Source organism: Talaromyces rugulosus, chromosome VI (genome assembly GCF_013368755.1).
Source record: "Talaromyces rugulosus chromosome VI, complete sequence".
Classification (NCBI taxonomy): domain Eukaryota; kingdom Fungi; phylum Ascomycota; class Eurotiomycetes; order Eurotiales; family Trichocomaceae; genus Talaromyces; species Talaromyces rugulosus.
The window spans coordinates 4,333,275-4,355,569 of record NC_049566.1 but is presented as its reverse complement, the minus strand read 5'-3'; the positions used below and the strand labels follow the sequence as shown (position 1 = coordinate 4,355,569).

The following is a 22,295-nucleotide window of genomic DNA, read 5'->3' as shown; positions in this document are numbered from 1 at the left end:
CCACTTTGGGGATAGGGCTGAGACGACCCCCTCGTATATTTCAGACCACAGACGCAACTTAAAACATTATCACTTTCGAGTAACCCGAAGAGGTATAACCAGCACTTACACCTCGAGATGACCCTACCTTGCCTGAGAATTCCAGCCGGGTAAATTAGCCATACGCCTGCCAGGAATAGCTTCGCAATTCAAACTCACACCAAAAATACTGCCCTGTTCATCCTTTACCACTCATCTATTAACTGTTGGAAGCATGCTTCTTTCTTTGTTCTTTCTTTCATCGCTGGTAACGTTCTCATTTTTTGGCTTTTCGTGCCATAAATCATTAACTGATATATGAAAGAGTATGACTACAGGAGTCACTAAATCTAAACTGATTTATGAATATTTCACTAAGGCACCGATCTGGTTGTTACTTTTTTGACAATTCGAATCCTCTTTCTTTCAGCAATTAGATAAATGCACCAACAAAGGACACAAGGAATTGTTCGTTACAGCCTATACATTGTCTATCGTTGAGAATATTCTCATAAAGATGCTTTGTTTTCATGGTGACTTTTCGTGGCATACAAAGACCCTTCGCCACAGATATAAGAAATGGAGGATTTTTCTAAATCAATGATTATAACGTCCTAAGAAAATACACTTATCTACTTAAATCATACAGTACGGATCACGATCTGCAAAATGTCAACCTCGAGGGTTACTTTTCCCACCACCTCTACTCATAATAGCAGCCGCCCTGCTGCGTCAGACACCGAAAGCATACAACCTCGTACCGCATTCACACTACTGGCACCACTTCGGATACTGCAATTCGCATTTCTAAGGGGTCTTCGTATAATATTTACCATTGCAGCCCCAGTTCTCATCGTTATCATGTTCTTCAAAGTGTGTAGTTTTTCCGTATTCATAGTGCGGTATATCTGGAACAACATAGTAAAACTGGCGCTGTAATTAACGAATGTTTCTTCTTCAAAATTGATTTTGATCCATGAGATAATGATCACATAGATCATCATTTGGTATTTTGAACTGGAAAAAACCACCTCATTCATCTCATCATTGAAAACACATGCGTCTTGGTCACCGTTTTGGAGTACTATTATCTCAATATCGATTTATGTTCTTCTTTTTCTTCATAAGATACCAATGTATAGTCAGTAGAGTCTCAAATACATAACTATTACACCAATCCATGATGATCCAGAAGGGTTGCATCAGTCGGGTGAGCCCGCGTGTCTCAAGACATGGTTTACCGCCTTTGAAATTACCATGACAACTATCCATCACCCTCCCCCAAACACTACTTGAAAACTCATTTTTTGGATCACAGTTTCCGCCCCTTGTGATATTATGTATGTTTTCATGCTCCTGTCTAGTGAAATAGCTCTAACATGCCGCGCCCCAGGCATCATGTCACAGCCTTCCTCTCGTCAGACACAACAACAAAGTTTTGATCCCTCCAGAAGGGACAGCCCAAGAATCAGCCCATGGGCGTCTGCTCCAAGACCTCCTCCTCATCAGACCACACCGTCAACAGGGCATGAACCATCTCGCGCTACAGCGTCCACCACCCGGCCTGGCGCGTCAAACAGGACTCGGTACACCAGGCAAACTCGCCGAAGCTATCGTGATAGACACAGTAACGACGTCAACACCAACAACACCGCCACCACGATCAACGACGACGACGAGAGTGGAAGTGATGATACGTCTGTTGACAAAGAGGATGACTACGAATGGATTGAACCGTTAATTCCGATTGTCGTATTTGGGCCGTTTGTTATGTTGGTCTACGGTGCGCTGTTGTTTACGTTGCTGGGTATGAAGGCATGGATAGCTGGAATTCCCCTGGAATCAATTCTGTTGTTTCTCTAGGTCTCAGCAAGGGTAATAAATCTATCGATAATGATTGAAAGGATAATATTTGAGTTTTTGCTGATGATGTTGACCACGCTTCCCGCACAAAGATTGTTTTGTCAAGATAGTAATATTTGGTAGAAAGTCCTATTCAAAGGGAGATGGTGCAATAACAAACGAATTCATTTCAACAACCTCTGTTTTTTAATCCATCCGTATTTCACAAAATCCTATGCCGAGAAAACACAACCCTCTAACATAGGCCCGTCTTTTTGTTTGTTCTCACTCACTCTGCGTCTTTGTATCCTCCCTGTCATTACAGCGCAATGACAACCCCACGAGAGTCATTATCAGGGTTATGAAAGCCCATCGCTCGTGACCATAATGGCCTCCGCGAAGCCCTGTAAAACATGTGAATTAGAACCATGATGACGAGCACTGTTGCAGCTAGTTTTATTTTCACGTCTATTGCGAATTGTATGGTCAATAAAATCTCCTGTCTCCCTGTGTTCAAATTTTCACAAGATTGTAACGGAGATGACGGTTTCGAGATGAGATTTTGAGATGTCTTCTCAATACTTGTCATCATGACATAGTATTTCAGATGATATATGGTCATGGCACCGTGATATTTCAAATGAAATATTTCTGTATTTTAGCGTCAAATGGCTAACAAAGGTATATGGAAGCGGAAGAAGGAGTTTGTATTTAGCTTTGATATCTTTTCAAATATTTGGAGGAATCGAGGATCCAAAGACACTCGTGACGCCTTTTCCTGCCTTTGTGGTTGCCAATAGCAGATGCTATGAGCATACTTGTTCAACCCAACCCAGTCAAGTTTACAGATACTTAGATGGTAGTTTAGATTCGCGTATATTTATTGCTACTTAGTGCTTGGTTCACGATGTTAAAGTTATGGTATTTTGAATACTAGTTTAAACTATATCAACCATTTTCCACTTCTTATCTAGAATTCACGTAAACCGTTTACAGCAGAAAAAGCTAGACAAACGCTACCGAGAAATACAAAAAAAGACACGAAAGAAGGATCCAGAAGCATTATTCAGCCCAGAACCCGAAAACAAGTGGTGATTGGCAAGGATACAGGCCAAGACTGTAACCACCAGGATAAATTTTCAAAGGAAACTTTTCATTCCTACTCGATGGCCTTTGTCTCTTACTCGAAGGTCCGATACCACTGAAATTGGGCGTACCCGGGGCTAGATGGAGAAAATACAGCGGTAAACACCGCCAGTATCAGGCTATATTTGTTAGGCTCTTTCTGATACGGTCTAGGCAACAAGTATCGATGGTGGAATTGGCGACTCTAGGGTGTCGCGGTTCTTGTGTAACCTCCATTTTTCCTTCCTTTTGAAGGACTCGAACTCAGTGTAAGAAGGGTTATTTTACCGTAACCCCTTTATAGCTACACCAACGACCTGTGGTGCCTTTGGGCAGTCATTCTATGGTTTACCGCGGCCGGCAACATGTAAAATTCATTAGCAACGATATACGGGAAATGTAACCTCCCGAGAAAAACGCGTGTCTTTATTTAGACTTGCATATCACCATAGCTTGCTGGCCCTGTAACGTCAAACTTGGACTCATTTGGCCCTTTCAGGGACCCCCTCGGTCTCTGCCAGCGAAACCACAATCTTGTCAAAGCCACGACGAACGTACGCCCAGATCACCCAGCAGCCAATAATCCACGGAAGCGCCATGGCCCCAACCCAGAAAGCCACACCAAAGAAACCCAGCAACAGTGTTCCGCCGAGGATGCAGACGACAAGCCCTTTCTCTCGGCCGTGGATAGTCTTCAGCTGCTGTTCGATGTCGTCGAGAAAGGCGAGAAAATATGAGAACAGAACGATGAGGCTAGCCATGACAGCGTCGCTGCTTGTGTTTTGAGGCTGTTTGTGGTTGCATTTCTCGCAGGTGATCGACGGCCTTGTGGTGGCAGGGTTGTGGCCGTTGAGAGACTGGAACGGGTTCAAGCGAAACAAAGGCATCGAGGCGATATTCTTCGTTAGTTGTCTTTTGAGTCAGCATGCATAGTAAATGATTCCAGGCTGTCACGTACCTACATGGAACTTCTGTGTTTGGATAATGTCTCGTGGGCCAAGAATACAGGCAGCGGGGTGTTGTCAAGGTCAGGTGGTGGTGATGCTCTAGATGGCTCTTTCCATTCACGCGTCGGCTATAGCCACAACAAACAGCGCGTTTGCTTTGTGGCACGAAGCGCATTTGTCACGTAATATTTATAGCAACTGAAGACTGTATCAGATTGTTTCAAGTCATCCATTATCCGCTGATAGGGACAGTTGTATCATATGAGATGTGCATACAACGTTTGCAAATTACTGCAAAATATTCAAGTTTAATACCCAGTAATTGCCAATAGGGACCAATTGACGTCGACTGTAGTACAAAGAAGAGACAACAATTTGCATATGTCTTAATAAGTTAGCTAAACTATCAATTGATACTATATATGGCATCTATATTGATGAATCTCAATTTCAGTTAGTGTCGTATCACTAAAGATAACCATACAAGTACATGTTGCATTCTATATACTTTTATCATTGTGTCCATTGTACTGACCGTTCGGCGACGTAGCGGCAACATTGGGTGGCCTGATAACAGTCATACAAGCCAAAAGTGGTACGGTTACCGGTATATCAACGATACGTTGCCGATTTATTAACGTCTAGATGTTTTTATATGTAATATAAAACCACACCGTAACAAATTTCGATACGTTACCACTTTTTACATGGCAACCGAATTTCTGCACCATATCAAAATATTGATATGCATTGAACTTTGTCTCAGTATGTAAACAGCTAACCAAAAAGCCTTTGGTATCTCAAAGTTTGGCCAGTCCTTATTATCCATCACTTTGCAACGCATTAAGAAATATAAACATATTGAATTTCTGGAACTAGCAAGCGGTTTACATTTGCAACGGTTAAATGTAGATACCATTTTTTTTTCTCCGTCGCAAAACTATATAATGTTGTAGAATCGATATCGTATATTAATATTCCAAAAGGAACCCCTCAGTGGGGATTTATTAGTAGTAACCGTCAGCAGTTGATCCACCCACGTCAAGAAACCTCATGTTGGCCAGAATCAGCCAAGCGATCTGGTTGACTTGAGTAGTCATAATGAATCATTCGACATTAGCATCTTATGATTGGCTACTCCCTGGCGGTTGCCGGGGATAGGAGATAGCGACGGCCGAAGTGCTCCGGTGCCTCGGTTTAAAGCCAGTGTATCTTCAGTGAAGAAGTTAGTAATACTTGACCATATCAAGCGATATTATTATTGTTGTTGTTATTATTATTCAGGTACATTACTCCTTTCTTTTCTCTTTCGCTCCACCATCCACCACCATCCACATGGCCCAACCCCAAAACCAGGCCGCCTGGATCACGGCCCCCAATAAAAAGCCATTCGACATCCAAGATGCTCCCTATCCGTCTCCAGGACTAGGCGAGCTCGTTATAAAAAGCGCTGCTACTGCTATTGTAGGATATTATCACTGATTTCTCACGGATATTTGACTGATCGCTTTGCGTAGAACCCTGTTGATTGGCAGATCCAGTACGTCCTGGTCGGCTTTTTAACTACTATAACAATCTAACCTCCCCGTGTTCACTATAGAGCCAGGGACCAAGGCTTTTTGAAGTATCCGTTTATCCTGGGCGAAGATGTAGCCGGTGTCGTGGTCGAAGTCGGCCCAGAGGTCACACGTTTTTCCAAGGGACAAAGAGTCCTCGCGTATGCTCCCCAACTCATTTTATAGGCAAAATAATACCGTCTAAAACGCTTTAAAAAGATACCTCGACGGCCTGGGAACGGGTAATCCCGCTCACTCGTCTTTCCAGCTGTATGTCCTAGCCAAGGAGATTTTGACAGCCGAAATCCCGGATTCTGTAGCCTTTGAACAGGCTGCCGTACTCCCCATCGCACTAGCCACCTCTGCAGCCGGTCTTTTTCAAGAAGACGCGCTCAATTTCCCTTTGCCATCGGCCGAGGAGCCCAAACCGACTGGGAAAACCGTGTTGGTCTGGGGCGGCGCGTCTTCTGTTGGCGCGACGGCAATCCAGCTTGCTGTTGCTGCTGGCTTGACGGTGATTTCGACTGCGTCATCTAAGAACTTTGAATTGGTCAAGTCGCTTGGCGTGAGCGAGGTGTATGACTACAAGTCGCCTTCCGTCATCGAGGATGTCGTCAACGCCATTTCCGGCACGGATTTCGCTGGTGTTTTTGATGCCATCTCCGAAACGTCGACATTCGATGCAGTGCGTGCCATCTTGGCTAAATTAGAGTCGAACGTCAAGGTTGTCACAACTTCGCCGTACGATAGGCCGACAGAGCAGCCAGGTCCAAAATTTGGTAAGCCTTTTCTTACCCGATCTAGCCTCTCAACATCGCTAATATCTTTTTTTTCCCTTTTCTACTAGTAATCGCTGTTACTGTTGCCCAAGACCCACATAAGCATGTAGCCAAGGCAATTTGGAACGACTTTGTCCCAAAGGCGCTTGAGAATGGGCGTCTCAAGACAAAACCGAACCCGGAAGTTGTTGGCAAAGGCCTGCATGATATTCAGCATGCTGTCGACGTTCTCAAGGAGGGTGTGTCGGCTAAAAAGATTGTTGTCAACTTTTAGTTTCTTGTGGCATGCTGACGTTGGTGGATTTCTGCTTTTGCCAGCATCTTGAATCACCTCTAGACTTATTGAGAATTCGGTTATGGTTTTTTTTTTTTTTTAATAAGCCCTTTGAATAGAGTGTAAACTATCAACCGAGTTTAGGAAAGCACTGTCCTACAGTAGGGTTGAGAAAACCACGTGATATAAATCGTCGTTTTTGGCAGTCGTGTTAACATTTTCTTGGTGCTACATTAATTGATGTACCGTTGGTTCAAACAATGTTATTGAATATATCATGGGTTAATTCATCGAGTGATGCACTAATAATTTATTGTCTACGAATGACAATCATACATATTAATACATCAATTGATATATATCACTATCCATAATATTCAACAACTCCAGTTCCAACGCCTATCCTAACCAATACACACTGCAAGAAATAACAAATTACCCATCCCACTAAAATATGCTTCGTTTTCCATAATCGACATTTTAGACATTGAACAGAACTAGCCGAAGGGTTTGCCATCAAAACCAAAGCATATAATAAACGCCAGCTATGCAAATAGGGTATAAGGACTAATCGAGAAAAAAGCTACAACATCGTACAAGTTGACAAGTCCATTGTCGTGTCTGGACTCAGCTCTTAAAGCTGTACATGCGCACGTCGCAGTCTTCGCTTCCAGTGACGAAACAGCTGTCACCGAGACCAATGCAGGTAACAGGTCCGGAATGGCCGGTAAAAGTACGCTCGCATTTTCCGGTTCGTGGGTCCCAGATCTTGACCATACGGTCCTCCGCTCCAGATACGATGCGTAGTGTGTCGGCAGACAAGGCCCAAACACCTTCCAGGTGTCCGAAATATGTGCGCAAGCATCGACCTGTGGTTGTTTCCCACAAGCGAATAGTCAGGTCAAGGCCGCTGGTAACAATGTACTTTGGTGGCGCGGGACGATCTCCTTCGAAGAATGAAGCAGTCGAGGCAAGAGAGCCATGTCTGTCGGTGGGTTCCTCGCCGTTGTCCGAAGCGCCACTATCGTCGTCACTATCCGGGTGCTCCTCTTCCAATTCAAACTCTCGCGGAAGTGGGATGACTTGCTGCACCTGACCCACATGGCCATGGAATGTCTGAATGCAGTTCTTGGAGTCAAGGTCCCAGAGTTTGACGGTACAGTCATCCGAAGCCGAGAAGACCGTCCGAGATACTGTGTCAACCCGGACTGCATTGACCCAATCCGAGTGTCCACGCAACAGGAACGTGGACTTGTCCTCGAAATTCCAGATTTTAACCGTAGTGTCGACAGATCCAGATGCAAGGATACTACCATCAAAGTGAAGGCCGATAACACCGCCAAGATGGCCCGTGTATGTGGATATACACTCCCCAGTCCTCCAGTTCCAAACTTTCAAGCTGCGATCCAAGCTACCGCTGATGAGTTTGGTGTCGTCAAACTGCAGGCAGCGAATGCCAGACGTGTGACCAGTGAGAGTTCGTAATTCCTCGCCAGTCTCAATATCCCAGATTTTAATTGTCGTATCATAAGAGCCAGTTGCAAGGATGTTGTCTTCAAATTGTAAGCACATCACGCCATTGGTGTGTCCTTTGAACATCTTGACAGAACAACGACCATATTTCCAATTTGTACCGACTTTGAAGCGATCTTTATAGACGTCCTTCCACGGTCTGAACTTGGTCTTGTAGTATTCACTATCGTCGGCGCGGCATGATGAAACTTTGGCACACTGCGGTTTCACGACCTGGGTGGGTGAATTGTCTACCTCTTCGATTTCCGGTTTTGCTTCCATAGTATTATCTTCTGGCGTTGTAACGTTCTGGGCAGAGTCCCCAGGTGCAGATTCGGAAGAGGCATCCCAAGTGAGAGCACGTTCCTCGATCTGTGCCTTCGAGGCACGCAGTCGCTTACGTTCCAGCAGCGGCAATCCCCAGCCACATTTCTTGCACTTGCGATGAATATGCTGTTCGCACATACGATGCCATACGACATCATCGTCGGCTAGAGCCCTCCAACCGCGAGATACTTGAGCGGCGCGGCACAGAGAGGCGGTATCGAGATATGACAAAATGCTGAAGGAGATTTCCGGAGGTAGGGCCGTGATAAAGTCAATTCGGATCAGCTCTCGTACGCTGGCGGAGATGAAGGACAACTGCGGGAAGCAGCATTGAGCGAGGATGCCTTGTAACATGAGCATACGTTGTTTTGCCGGGGCTGCTGAGAATAATGACCAGACGTGTGCGATGCCTTGCTGATCACTTTGTGGGAGGGTTTGGAGTTCCTGTTATTTGTCAGTGTGCCTCTCCTTGAGTTTCATCTCATGCTATACATACTTGTTGCATCTGGTCCATTGACGGCTCGCCGGCCTGTCGGCGACATTTGAGGTCGGGTCGGTGCCGGTAACAATACCTTGAGTTCAGACTAGGTGGTGGCGGGCCCTTCAGAGACCTGGAATCTGTTCCCAAAGGGGCATACTGAGTAGGTATATGTCGGGCCAGAAAAGGCGCAACATTCTCGTCTGCTAGTTTCGCCTTTGTTGCAGGTCTTTCTGGTTCGGCATGTTCTTCCGTCGAGATAGGGTAATTGGAGGCATTATTGAAAATCGATCGTCCTGATGTGTACGTGGTTGAGCCATAATCGTCCGACCGCCGACGCTTGCGGGTGATTTCGTTGGTCATGATGCTGTTGTCATTTGGCGACTTCTGTTCCTCGGTGCGCATACCGAACGAGAAAAGCACTGGAAATGGTCGAGTGAAGTAGCCGCGATGAGAAATTATGAAGCTGTCGCTGCGCTGGTGAAATTCAATATCTAAGCGGCGGGGTGTGGCGAGGCGAGGTGATTCTCATTCAGGCCCGGGAGGTCCTCAGAAACGTTTTGCCACACTGCTCGACTGTCGAGATAAGCAGCAGGGCCGATTTCATATAAGGGGCAGCAGTGGCGGTGAGAGGCGGCTCAAGGGATTCCGCAAGTAGGCTGAGAAATTGGAAATCAAAGACGCAAAAACGAGCGGTGATTATTTGATCGCAATGTCGCCGCCGCGCTGGCGTGATTGCGATCGGAGCGGTGACGCCATCACGTGCTCTGGCGCTAATCTGCCGCCATCGGGCCCGCTTAGCGCGATGTCACGCGCGGATCACGCAATTTCTGCTCAGACTAGCCTGCTTTTGGGCTAGCGTTGCCGGTGCCGCGGTTCCCCCCGGATTGGCTAGCCCTCCCGCGAGCAGGATCCACCCGTTCTCACCGCCCGAGTCCAACAACAACCAGCCAGCTTCTTCTAGCCTTCACTACTCTCCCCCGGATCTGCTGTGCTGAACCCACCGTCCCATTTGCTGGAATGATCGGCGACAGCAACGCAATAAATTAGCTATTATGAAACCGAGATTGCGAGTTCCTGCCCCCAGCTCCGTCGCCCACTTCTAGACGCCTGATCTGACGCGAGACGACACCGCGTCCTTGCTGCTGTCCACATTCCATCGAAACGACCACCAACGTGTTAACACTCTGTCCCGCCATTCATACCGTTTAGCCTGTATCACCGGATCCAGGCGGAAGTCAAGCCTACGCCTTCAACAGGCGCATCACCCTGGCCGTCTCACGCTGACGAGCAGGGAAAGGAAGGACCCTATTACGCGAGCTCCGACCACCCCCGACCCGTCCCAGCGGGTGCGGCATTTATTGAAGATAAGGACTATCGATATCATACCTGGCTATACGTAGGCGACACGTACCGCGCGATGTCGCAATTACGGTCCCCGGGGAAATCATCACCGTCAAGATCGCCGTCACTGAGGGAATCAAATTCTGCAAAGGATATTGGACGAAGCGCCCATTCATTGGCTGAGGAGCCAAAATCACATTTGGATACATTGATTGCCTATCTGGTAGCTGCAAAGAAGTCGCTGTCATCAATATACCATGTCTCCCGAGCAAACGAAATTGTAAACAGTGCTCGGTCGGCACTCGAGGAAAGTGTAGTGGTATCTGCAAGAACCGGCTTTCTACGACGCGGCGAAAAAAATCAAATTCGTTTATTATATAATGTTCGCACTGAGATTGAGAATATATCGCAACGAGGACGCGACGAATTCTCCAACGTGTTGCAAGACCTTGATCATGCCGACGAACGATTAAGGCACACGCTGAATAAGCTACAGCAGACCGTGGTTCACCCCTCCTTCCGCCCTGGAGGCGAAGAGGAAAAGAGTCTCCATGACTTTCTCGATGAGCGTGGGGTTGAGGAGTTACAAAATGGTCTAAAATCGTCCATTGACAGAATCAATGAAGCCCAGGCACAGCTTGATTCGTCCAGTTCAGCTTTTGATCAAGAACTACAGTCGCTTCAACAAGCGCTAGGGAAATACCGAACTGCAATGGAGATGGTTTCCTCACGCTCCTCATTATCAGGATCCTCGTCAGGTTCATCTAATCCGGCACTCGCATCACCCACTGCTATACCGGCGATGCTCCGATCACTAGAATCTCACGCGCAAGAAATGGCCGATTTGCTCGAATCTCTAGTCCATCATTTTGATAGATGCGTAACTGCTGTTAAACACACCGAGGGTGGTGGGGCCGCTGCCCGTTCGATTACCGGCGACATGCCAGAGGGCTTAAATGTATCTCTCGGAAAGGAAACCCAAGGTGTAGACAATGCCGCCCACGACTCGGTGGACCCCATGACAGAGTCCGACTATCAGGAGATGCTAGGTGTTCTCATCAAGGATGCTGCCGAAGCCGAAGACGTAGTCTTGGAGATTCAAGAGCGTATTAATGACATGGAAGCTACGCTAGAAAGCGTCATCGGACATCGGGATGCTGTTATTGCTATCGGCCATGCCACATATGATGTATTCGTGCATTTGTCAAGCCTTGCTTCAACCCGCTTACCAGAGTTCATTGCCCAGGCGCACAGCTTCACTCAGACATGGAACGAAGAGCACGAGCGGATACGGTCGGGAATGGCAGATATTTCCGATCTTCGCACCCTCTACGCCGGCTTCTTAGATGCTTACGATGGCCTTATCCTCGAAGTATCTCGCCGCAAGCACATGCGTCAAGGTGTCGAACGAGTTTTGCGAGAAACACGAGCTAAACTTGACCAACTCCACGACGAAGACGTCAATGCTCGCGAGGCCTTTAGAGTAGAGCAGGGCGACTACCTGCCGTCAGATATCTGGCCTGGTCTTGGCCGAGGTCCTATGAAGGTAAAGTTTGTAAGGCTACCGGGCGACAAACTCGACCCGGCAGCAGTGACCACACCAGATGACACCGCAAATGCAGACGTCTCTGTTGACGATGAGTCACCGGCAGATGGTGGCGATTACATTCCAAACTTGCCAAAACATGTTGTCGATGACGCTATCGCACGGTTAAAAGCAAGAGCTAAAGGTGACCCCTTGGGATAGGAAACATTGCGCCGAACTGTAGGATTTCGTTTTGACATTTCTCCCAACTATAAGCATTGGGGGTTTTCATGCAATAGCCTGTAATTCTTTTTCTATGCAGTAGCCTTAGAAGCACTATCTGTTTGTTGTTCCCAAATGATGAACACAATATTCTATCTTCAGTGCAGATCTCCGGCCTGTTCCTATTTGTGAAGTATACTCTTTCCTCAAGAGGAAACGATGTAAGCGAACAATTGGGATCTGGTTTCTGATATGAAGACCAAAGAGAGCTCTGATGGGATGTAATTTTGAAAGCAACTGGTGTTGTGGACGGGTGTTTATTTGAAACGCACATTGCTACATATATAATACCGTGCAAGGTGGAGATTGCCTATCCCAATCTAGTTTGTGCGGCTTGCCGCTCTGAGGAACAGTAGAATACACATGAGCCACATGAGCCAAAAGAAGCATCTTGCGTTCAGCTGTTTATATGGCTCTTTTTAATTGCATATTACAGAATCGGGGTTAGCAAAACATATCTATTATTATTACAACTTATCTCATACATATATTATTCTACCTAGCAAAAAGTCTTTTATATTCAATGTTATCTACAAAGAGCTAAGTACCCTACATGATATAAAGTAAGCGGATGCTATTTAATACTTCTCTACTAAAGCCATCAATCTCACTTCTTTAATTATTTAGCATTACTTAATTTAACATAATTCAACTTGTTAGGCTTCAACAGTATATTTGAATTATATTATGTATTCTATTAATTATGAACATTAATATAGCGATACTAATAAGAAAATATTTGACAGCTATGATTATCGTATTGATTGTTTTCAAGTATATTCCAGTTATTAGAAGTGTCTATGCATTACTGCAAGACTAGTTTTTAAGGGAAATATTAGATAATTGCTTTTCGTAGAAAGAAATGAGGTGACAGAGAGAGTAAAACACTTGAAGCAAATAAATGGCGCCGTCATACTCAACTACGGCGAGAGAGACAATACCCCTCAACAGTACTAGATGAATGGTGATAAGCAGTTATTAGTCATTTACTGCATTAACTAAACAACTCAAGGGTATGATTGGCAAAAGATATGGAAAAGAGTCACGTGCAAGCCCCCAGACTCAATAGCAAGCCATCAGACAAGGCTGTGAGTTTCAGGCAGCAATTGCACCAAGACAGCTTTTAAATACCTCTTCTACCCGATTCAATCGAGAAAAGACACATCTGTACAATCTTTGAGATTTCTCGTGCACTAAGGAAGCAAAAATCAGAGATGACTTCTGAAGTGATACCGGAAACATCGTGCCTTGGTGTCGCCATCGATCATCGAATTAGACGACTTTTTCAGCCTGTTGCCTCAGTTCCTTCCAGCGCACCTCGCGGCGGGCATGTCTCTAGAATCGGAATTCAAGGACTTACCCTTAAAAAACAAAAAGATGAAATACAGGTGACAAGGCAGTTGGCCGGGCCCAATACTACAGGGGGAATCGCGATAGCGTTGCAGCAGCCGTCGGATTATCACCCCTTCGGAGATGGTGTCAACGCTGTAGTCGACAGTTCTCCTACCCTTTCAGCTCTAGGGGATCTTTTCGCTGTCGTGTCCTGCGGTACACTAGATATTATTTCTGATATATCTGTGATTGATCTTCTCCCCTATACAACCGAGGGTGATATGGAAGAAATGGATGCTAAGATGCTCAGAAATGGTTTCCAGACATCAACTGAAGTATTTTCTGATAAGAAGCCCGATGTGCTCCTTTGTGCCGGAAAAATTTGGCTAAAGAAGCTGGAAATGTTCCAGGATGATTTCGATGCACAGAAGCAGTGCAAAGGGGACGCATGGCAATTGGAGAGTATTGGGATCGGAAAAATATTTGACAAATACGCACATGCTAAAATTCACGATGAAAATAAGAGCAATGTCCGGATTCGACGGGTTAATGGGTTCCATCCCAGCCACGCAATCAGATACAATCCACATCAGAGTTGTCTGATTCAACTCCTCTTGCTTATTGTGTCGGAAACGTGTGGTATCCTCAGAGGTGACTGGAAGGAAGAGGAATGGATGCGCTATTTACGGGTTAAATGCTCGGAATTGCCCAAGGAGAGTGGACTATACTTTCTCTCTGACTATGCGGATCACTATGGTCTAATCATAGATAAAATCCGAGAAGAAATTTCAGACATAGCGGGTTCTAATTCGGAGACCTATAATGGGCTCCTAGAAAGCGCTCTTAGTGAACAATTGAATAACGCATCCCTTGTTCTACAAGTCATGGGTAGCCAGGATGGCATTCCCTCAAAGATACTGAAACAAGCGGCCAGATATACCATATCCTTGACTACGGCGTCCTGGAAGGGAAATGGATGGCTCAGGAGCAGAGACATAAAACAATTGATTTTGAACGGAATTGAAGTCATCAGCCTTTCCGTACAAGATGTACAGAATTTGACACTAGACCCAAGAGTTACCAGTAAGGCATTTTTTGATGCAGCTGAAGCCATTGAACTGTTTTTATGGGATCAACCACAGTTTAAGAAAGACACCGCGGCAAACTACAGTCATACGGAACCAGACGATATTGCTGACAGGATCGAAACGAGTCTGAAGCTGGATGATTAGCATATGGTTTTGAGGTTCCATTATGATGGACATTATAGTTACATAGGGGTAGTTGTTAGTTAGAATGAAATTTTGACACCTTTGCCTTATTTGTTCCGATATAACACTTCGAAATTAGACAGTGTGCTCGTTTTATCGTGGTATTTTTTAGCTTTTCGGTTGAAAGTTGAAAATTAGTGCTTTCTAGGTATGCTATGTTGCAAGAACCTGGGGATTTTGATGTACCAGGCTATGTCGGCAAATTGTTGAATGTATGTTGAAACTGAATATAATATCCTAATACAGGTTGCCCAGCTGTTTTATTGGAATGATTGGGGGAATGACCCGGTCCTTTTGCAACTGATATTCCCAAAAATGTAATGATACATCATGCATTCCCTGAAGGAGTCAGGTTGAATAAATGCAATGACAGCATGCTTCTAAAGGAAGCGGGATTGAATAACGAATATAAGCCCAAGACTTGATTACCTGCATACGTCTTCCTCAAGAACTCTTTGCTGTAACATTTAGACTGGGATATCATATGGGGTAAATTTCGTCTTTAAACAAATGAAACCCCCAGACATGTTTCAAGAAACATAATGAACCTCCCCAGAAAGCTGATTTTCTGATATGTCCTCTCTAGGCCTAATGACGCCAAAAACCAGTCGTCACCCACTTTCTTCCACGTCTCAAAATAATAGCCTCCACCTCTCATCTCTACCAGTCCTGCCGAACCCTTTAGTATAATCTGGTCTTCCATTCCCCATATCGCGGTCACCTCATCATCCGCCGTTTGTTCTAGATCTCCGGGACCAAAAATATGAAGTGACTGCGCATTGGCGAAGAACTTGCTGAAGAACATTGTAAATTCTTGAGAAGAGGAAAAGGTGAGATGTCTTTTCCCGGCCTTCAGGACCGATCCATCTCGGTTGTGAAAGCTAAGTTTGGCGTTAGGTAGTGCAACTTCACTGAATTTATCCCATTGTTTGGTGTCAATATATCGGCCATATTGTGATTTTTTCCGGTAGACTGCCTGCGCAGTTTCAAGGGGAAGCGGCATCGTAATGTAGTTTATGTAACTTTTGGGCAATGACCTTAAATGATCGCGATCCGAAACCCTGGAACTTGGGTGTTTGTCGGTATTTGAATGACGAGACAATCGTTAGCAAGGTTCTACCGAGGCAGCGCCATATCTCTCTATATTGCGGGGTACACAACTGGGGTACAAAATGAATAGTTAATATTTTCGAATTCGGACATGAACCGGTTTTCAATTGGATAAATACGGGAGTGGTACTCGAACCGGATTCATTCCGCTCTAACATTTCCACAGCATGGGCTTGGCGGTTGACGTCAACTACATATTGCATCGAGGCATGAGATGATCGAATGAATTTACACTCAAAGTGGAAGACAACGGAGTCATAGAAAAGGGGATCTATTAGTAATAACAGAAGTCACCTTGAACAATAGACATCACATAGCCATTGAGACCTGACGCGGGCTAGTGGCCCTAGACGAGAGACATCCGGAATCATCCCGTAAAAGGTTGCGGATAGCAGCCGGCGAGGGTGGAGACAGTTGATTGACTGTTATTTCTTTCCACTTCCCCTTGACTCACCAAAGGACTGGACTTTGAGTGTTTGTTTTTATCTACCGAGCTAAATATCTATGGCTTCGGGTTTCGGGTGTCGGGTGTCGTCAAAGGGCTCGTAGCCCTTCATTCTCCGTATAGTATAGGAATGACTACGAAGCTTATTTTCAAAAAGAGCCGGCTTAGAATACCCTATTCGGACTTGAATTTCTTATTCTTTGATACTTTCAACAATAGGAAGACCAAATCCTGAAGAACGATTCATTAGAGTTATTTCTCCCATCTATAACTCGCTGGAGACAACAAAGTTATTAAGTTACATTGAATGACAATCACTCCGTCCTAGTGGCATAATAGATAGGCATGATCTAGGATGTCGGCACGAAATTGCCTAGGTAGGACGATAGGTGTTGAGGGTAATGTATGTAACAATCAATACTCGTACAAATCATGAATATATGTCGGACCATCCCTCGAACAACTTTGATATCATAGGTTTACATGTATACTAACGAAAATTCAATCACTCTTATTAAATCATCTTAATCTCAGAATCCAATCCAAACCTTTGCAGCTACCGACCTGTTCAAAATGCATTTTCTTTTCAGTTCTATCATGACTATCTTTTCGGTCACAATTGTCAATGCTACGAGCACTAATGTCGTAAACGCGTTAACCAACGGTGACTCTTCTGCGGCCGCGACTGGCATTCTTTCCTCTGGACAGTGTAACGTTGCAGGTATGTGTGTTGTCACTTTGAAGTTCAAAAGTTAAAAGCTGAGCAAAGTATAGCATGCGTCGAATTTTTGGAACCTATTGTCTCTGCCTGTGGAGAAGCGGTCGACGGTGAAGGAGAGGATGCAGAAGCTGACTTGGAATGCATCCTACAAGTTGTAGAAACTGTGTCTAACTCGGTAAGGACTATCGGTTCTTACTGTTTATAGTACTTATGATACGTTCTATGCTAATAAATACATCTACCTAGAGTGACCCTTGCGTCACTTGTATCGTCGATGGAATTTCCTTTATTGATTCAACTATTGGCGGTAGCTAGGCACTGGAAGTATGATGGCTATGGTGGAAAGAATATAGATATAGATGGTTATTATATTCTACATAGACAAGTCTACTTTGGGGTGTTATACTTGCATTATTGAAGCTTCGGGACTTTGGTCTCTTTCATTTCATTTTCTATTTCAATTAGTTAATACCGAACTGAACTGTAGTTTGTTACCTTTGAAACAGCGGTTGTAATGTATTGACTTTTGTTGATGAAGAGATTGAGATATTGAAGCAGCAGCCGATTATTCTCTTAGTCGTTATCAAAGTTTTAACATTCAATCGTAGCCTATCTTCGTTGTTCCTCGAGGTCTAGGGTACTAGGTTCGAGCGAAGGTTACTGGAAATGAGAGGCACATGACTTTCATTGCACAAAAAGGGGTCGAAAAATTGCTGATGAGGAGACAAAAAGAGTAATTCCAATGTCGAGGAAGGACCAAGTAAGAAGCCCCAAATCCGGAAACATATCTTTTGCGTCCTCAAGGACGTGAACATACAAGAACCTCACTATGGTCGCAATGCTTGCACTGGAAATGAGAGGTGTCATCAGCTAGATGCGATAGGGTTGGCTCAGTTAAATTTAAGAAAGACAAGCGTCGACAGTGCCATTGGATTGCTCAAATCACATTTAATAAATGTAAACCCCGGTCACGAGATTCTCGGCGAGTGGGTCTGTGTTGAGATAAGAGAATGTGGCAAGCCTCCAACTTTGACATCTAGCTATCTGCAACATCTTTGTCACAAACAAATATAAAAGATACTCGGAAATGAAGCAGAAGAATATTGTGGTGATAGGGTAATCCCGAGGAACATTTCGTGCTGATAAGCTAATTCTGACTCATACCCAGCGCGGGCGTTGCCGGTTTGACAACGGCCTTTCTCTTGTCCAAGAGATCCGGCTACAAGATTGTGGTAGCGGCCAAGCATATGCCAGGTGACTATGATATTGAATATGCTTCTCCGTGGGCTGGAGCCAATTATATGCCGTAAGTGATTGCAGACGCTGCAAATGCGATGATTAACACTAGCTGATGACTGTAGTGTGGGAGTGCGCGGAACTCAGGCAGCGGAGTGGGAAAAGGCCACTTGGGGCCCATTAGAAAACCTCGCGAAGAATAACCCTGATGCCGGTCTTCATTTCCAAGGCAAGTTTTTGACCTGTTGTTTGTAACCTGATTAGCCCGCCCTGCTGACGGAGAAACGGAAGACTGCGAGATACGGAGTCGTTCTAAGGACCTCGGATCGGCGACAGCAGACTGGTTTTCCGAGTTACTGTCTCCTAACCCGTGGTTCAAGGACGTTGTCCCAAATGTGAGTGATCTGTAATTAGAGAAATAAGCAAGCTATTCCTAACATAGGTCAAGTTCCGTGTTATCCCTAGCGATCAGCTAGCACCAGGGATCGACTCTGCCACTTCTTTTACTTCTGTTTGTATTAACACCGCGATTTATTTGCCGTGGCTGGTATCCCAGTGTCTCAAAAATGGCGTCATTTTCAAACGCAAGGTTTTCAAGCACATTTTGGACACCACTAAGCCCGACGTACACCCATCTGGTCAAACTGATCTGGTCATCAATTGTACAGGCCTGATGGCATCGCAACTCGGTGGTGTTGAAGACAAGTCCGTCTTTCCTGCTCGTGGACAGATTGTAATCGTTCGCAACGAGACTGGAGGGAAAATGCTTGATGTCTCCGGTACAGATGACGCAGATGATGAGGCGTGTTATATTATGACGAGAGCAGCCGGCGGGGGAACAATTTTGGGTGGCTCTTATCAGAAGGGGAATTGTGAGTCACAATTCGACCCAAATTTGGCAAACAGGATCATGAGGAGAGCCATCGACATGTGCCCTGAACTTACCCGTGGAAGAAAAGGAATCGAGCAGTTGGATATTGTCAGGCATGCCGTCGGATTACGACCAGTGCGTGAAGGTGGAACACGAGTCGAGAGAGAGCGGCTTGAGAATATATGGGTGGTGCACAACTATGGACATGGAGGTGCTGGATATCAATCGTCCTACGGCTGCGCGGAAACTGCAATCGACTTGGTCGAGGAGGCTTTTCAAAAACTAGCACATTTATAATTTAGAGACCATTTTTCAGGTTAACATTTAAATTGTACCGCTATTCATGAAGCTCAAGCTGCTGCCGATTATTTATGTCGCTATTGAGAAGTTGGGCTAGAGCCAACATTTAAAATGGAGTGATGATCTTTTCTACACCTCCGTGAGGAATAGCATATTAACAGAGGTTAGTTGAGATGTGAGTGTGTTTAGTGGTCCTTCGTGACTGGACACATCTGGATAACATTGCTGATGGTCTATTTTAATTTTGCAACAACCATTCGAGTGTTTTGTATGACTTTATTAACCCTAGGTGATTATAAGTTAGTTTTCACATTTTTGTGGTGCGTGACTAGCATGCCACATACTCAAGTGACTTCATTATAGCTTTTCTTGAGCACAGGCTTTTGGTTGATGTGTACACAGAATGGTAATTTCCAATCCTTTGCATCATGGTTTGGGCATTGGTCGGGAGTTTCTGGAAAGACTATATGAGGGTACCAGTTACTACTATGCGCACATTTATCCTCAGATTGATTGTTAGTATTATATTCTACTGACTAATAGAAAGGTTCCTGGTTAGATCTCCTCGCTCCATCAATTGATATCCCGGATATATACACATATATCCAGACAAGAGTGACTTCTTAACCCAACGTACAACAACATTAAAAAGAATAGAGAAGAAAAGGAAGCAATAAGACGAACCTGGTAGGTGGCAGGACTCATCTCATGACACATAGAAATTGATTGACCAGAATGAAGACAAGAGGGCTAGAAGATGCACAATTACACCTAAATCCCAAACTATCCTACTCTCACAGGGTGATCTGAATAGTGGCCGCCTCACTGGGAACCCCCTTTCCATCCAAAACAAACAACATCCAATACCCCGGCAGGGCAATGCCCCCATCATCTGGAATAGACACAGTGTAGCTATTATTACCACCAGCCGATACGAGGTTAAGAGGAATGCGTCGCTGATCCGTGTTCACGGTATGTGTCGTGGTACCATACCGAATTAGCGAGGCAGTGGCAACAGAAGATCCGGTGGTAATGCTGATTTGGCCACCAAGTCCGATCTTGGCTGAGGAAACAGACTTGATCTCTGGACGAGTAGCGCGACTACCGTTGCCCGTGAAAAGGTAAGGGGGCGTGTAGACCTGAAGGTTGTAGTGGTTGGTGGAGCAATTGGCACAGAGACCGCCACCGCCATTCATCACGGTGGCATCTGGTAGTAAGAGAGAGATGCTGTGATAGACACGAACAATGCTATTTGGCTGCTGTGTGATGAACGAATCGTCTTTCGGGATGTATCGCTCGGGGGTGAATCGATTGTCGTACTGGGGATCCTCCACAAAAGGCATACCGTGACGCTGGCCCCCTGCAATGAAGACGCTACCGTCCGGCAGCACGACTGATGTGTGGAACACGCGACTATACCGCAGGTTCTGCCCTGCCTGAACGATCTCGATGCTGTTATTAGGATCCCTGAGTGTGATCAAAGCGGCGTTGTTGACACTATCACTATCCTCGTAGTTCGGAGAGCCCCCAAACGTGAGTATCCGCCCGGCTGAAGCATCGAACATGACCGCATTCCCAGACATCTCGTCTGAGTTGCCAAGACGGCTCCCTGCAGCCGAGACAGACCCTTGCCCTTCAACCGAGTACCAGTTCATAGCCTTGCTGGGTCCGGCCTGGAAGATGCTGGTGTTCTTCCAGGCAAATAGCCAGCCATGATTGTCCGCATGGTAAGGGCCCGTCGCATCGTTGGTTAGCATGGGCTTGACCAAAGCACCATCCAGAGGACTCCATTCATCAGCAATCGGGTCATATATCTCACCATTTTTGGAGTCCGACACTTCGCCGCTCCAGGAGCCACCGATAGCAAAGATACGACCATCAGACAAGGTGGTGGTAGCCTGGTATCCACGCTCGGTGGTCATATCTGCACCGATGATCCAGGTGTCGTTGAAGGGCACGTAGATACTGGTGCGTTCCGCGTCATTGCCCCCAGTAACAACAATGTAACCGCGTGGATCCATGGAAATCCCGGGGCAAAACATATCGTGATGCGTATTGGTCACCACACGGTGGGAGACGTCGGCTGTTTTAGGATCCCAAATGGATGTCTGTGTGACTCCACCGGGAGTACCCCCAAAGCGATCCTTACCCCAGGACGACCACACGAGAACCTTGCCATTGTTGGGTTCGACAGCAGCGGCTACTGGAACGATGGGGAGATCGATCGTGGCGCCCCATTCCCCGAGGTTGGAGTTCTTTACGTTATAACTGTTGGCGCCGTAGATGTTGAGGTCGGCAATGCTGGTGGTCTGACTATCGGTGGCACCTGAGAGAGACTCCAATCGGACATAGCGAACCGGCTGAGGCTCGATGACGGCTAGCTTCTCACTGTCGTCGGAATACCAGATGCCATAAGCTACAGGTTGTCCCCAATTGTTGCCATCGGTGCTGGTGAAGACCCGGTGTTTGACGATCCATCCGTTCTGCGACCCGTCCCGTCGGGGGATCATTGCAATGCCACTTACGTTCTGTTTTGACCCTATGTCCACTGTGATGAAGTGGGGATAAGTCGTATTGCCAGCTGTCTCCCAAAAGGTGGCGTTGTTGCCATCAATCGCCTTAGAACATTCGTATCCCGTGTTTTCGCTGTCACAGGATGCTTTCCAGACTCCGCGGTCGAGTCTCTTGCTGTCATAGGGCTCGGCTTGGTATAGCCCTGGTATGCCCTCTGCGTTGGCGGGGATATCATCAGTTGGAACTCCTTCCCCTGCGAATGCGCCAACGACAGAAGAGTCAGCCTGGGCTTGTGCAAACCCAGCGAGGATGAGAGAGGACCAGGTCCACTCGGAAAACTTCATCTTTTACTGGTATCATATACCTTCAATGGTGGTTGATCTCAATGCCAGTGCTGAATATCAGGTTTGTTCGGTTCAACATCTATAGGAAACATGTTTTTACATATATTGAAAGAGAAGGACTGGAACTGCAAGGGACGTTTAT

At 45.8% G+C, this 22,295-nt stretch overlaps 9 protein-coding genes across 9 annotated transcripts; 5 read left to right on the top strand and 4 right to left on the bottom strand.

The window, feature by feature from the left end:
- Positions 1-1,416: 1,416 nt before the first annotated feature.
- TRUGW13939_11810 (uncharacterized protein) lies at positions 1,417-1,881 on the top strand (the record flags this gene model as incomplete). The annotated part of the gene is made up of 1 exon (XM_035494915.1): positions 1,417-1,881. The coding sequence occupies one exon, from the start codon at positions 1,417-1,419 to the stop codon at positions 1,879-1,881; it is 465 nt and encodes a 154-aa protein (XP_035350808.1).
- A 1,586-nt stretch (positions 1,882-3,467) lies between these two features.
- On the bottom strand, positions 3,468-3,872 carry TRUGW13939_11809 (uncharacterized protein; the record flags this gene model as incomplete). Its single annotated transcript, XM_035494914.1, has 1 exon — positions 3,468-3,872. One exon carries the CDS (start codon positions 3,870-3,872, stop codon positions 3,468-3,470), a length of 405 nt encoding a protein of 134 aa, XP_035350807.1.
- Positions 3,873-5,267: 1,395 nt separating this feature from the next.
- On the top strand, positions 5,268-6,541 carry TRUGW13939_11808 (uncharacterized protein; the record flags this gene model as incomplete). The annotated part of the gene is made up of 5 exons (XM_035494913.1): positions 5,268-5,396; positions 5,450-5,472; positions 5,533-5,649; positions 5,708-6,267; positions 6,336-6,541. 5 exons carry the CDS (start codon positions 5,268-5,270, stop codon positions 6,539-6,541), a joined length of 1,035 nt encoding a protein of 344 aa, XP_035350806.1.
- A 627-nt stretch (positions 6,542-7,168) lies between these two features.
- On the bottom strand, positions 7,169-9,263 carry TRUGW13939_11807 (uncharacterized protein; the record flags this gene model as incomplete). The annotated part of the gene is made up of 2 exons (XM_035494912.1): positions 7,169-8,824; positions 8,877-9,263. The coding sequence occupies 2 exons, from the start codon at positions 9,261-9,263 to the stop codon at positions 7,169-7,171; spliced, it is 2,043 nt and encodes a 680-aa protein (XP_035350805.1).
- A 1,015-nt stretch (positions 9,264-10,278) lies between these two features.
- Positions 10,279-11,949, top strand: TRUGW13939_11806 (uncharacterized protein; the record flags this gene model as incomplete). Its single annotated transcript, XM_035494911.1, has 1 exon — positions 10,279-11,949. One exon carries the CDS (start codon positions 10,279-10,281, stop codon positions 11,947-11,949), a length of 1,671 nt encoding a protein of 556 aa, XP_035350804.1.
- A 1,274-nt stretch (positions 11,950-13,223) lies between these two features.
- On the top strand, positions 13,224-14,573 carry TRUGW13939_11805 (uncharacterized protein; the record flags this gene model as incomplete). Its single annotated transcript, XM_035494910.1, has 1 exon — positions 13,224-14,573. One exon carries the CDS (start codon positions 13,224-13,226, stop codon positions 14,571-14,573), a length of 1,350 nt encoding a protein of 449 aa, XP_035350803.1.
- Positions 14,574-15,114: 541 nt separating this feature from the next.
- TRUGW13939_11804 (uncharacterized protein) lies at positions 15,115-15,615 on the bottom strand (the record flags this gene model as incomplete). The annotated part of the gene is made up of 1 exon (XM_035494909.1): positions 15,115-15,615. The coding sequence occupies one exon, from the start codon at positions 15,613-15,615 to the stop codon at positions 15,115-15,117; it is 501 nt and encodes a 166-aa protein (XP_035350802.1).
- Positions 15,616-17,975: 2,360 nt separating this feature from the next.
- Positions 17,976-19,292, top strand: TRUGW13939_11803 (uncharacterized protein; the record flags this gene model as incomplete). Its single annotated transcript, XM_035494908.1, has 5 exons — positions 17,976-18,004; positions 18,057-18,194; positions 18,250-18,338; positions 18,389-18,519; positions 18,567-19,292. The coding sequence occupies 5 exons, from the start codon at positions 17,976-17,978 to the stop codon at positions 19,290-19,292; spliced, it is 1,113 nt and encodes a 370-aa protein (XP_035350801.1).
- A 797-nt stretch (positions 19,293-20,089) lies between these two features.
- TRUGW13939_11802 (uncharacterized protein) lies at positions 20,090-22,153 on the bottom strand (the record flags this gene model as incomplete). Its single annotated transcript, XM_035494907.1, has 1 exon — positions 20,090-22,153. One exon carries the CDS (start codon positions 22,151-22,153, stop codon positions 20,090-20,092), a length of 2,064 nt encoding a protein of 687 aa, XP_035350800.1.
- Between the last annotated feature and the right edge of the window lie 142 nt (positions 22,154-22,295).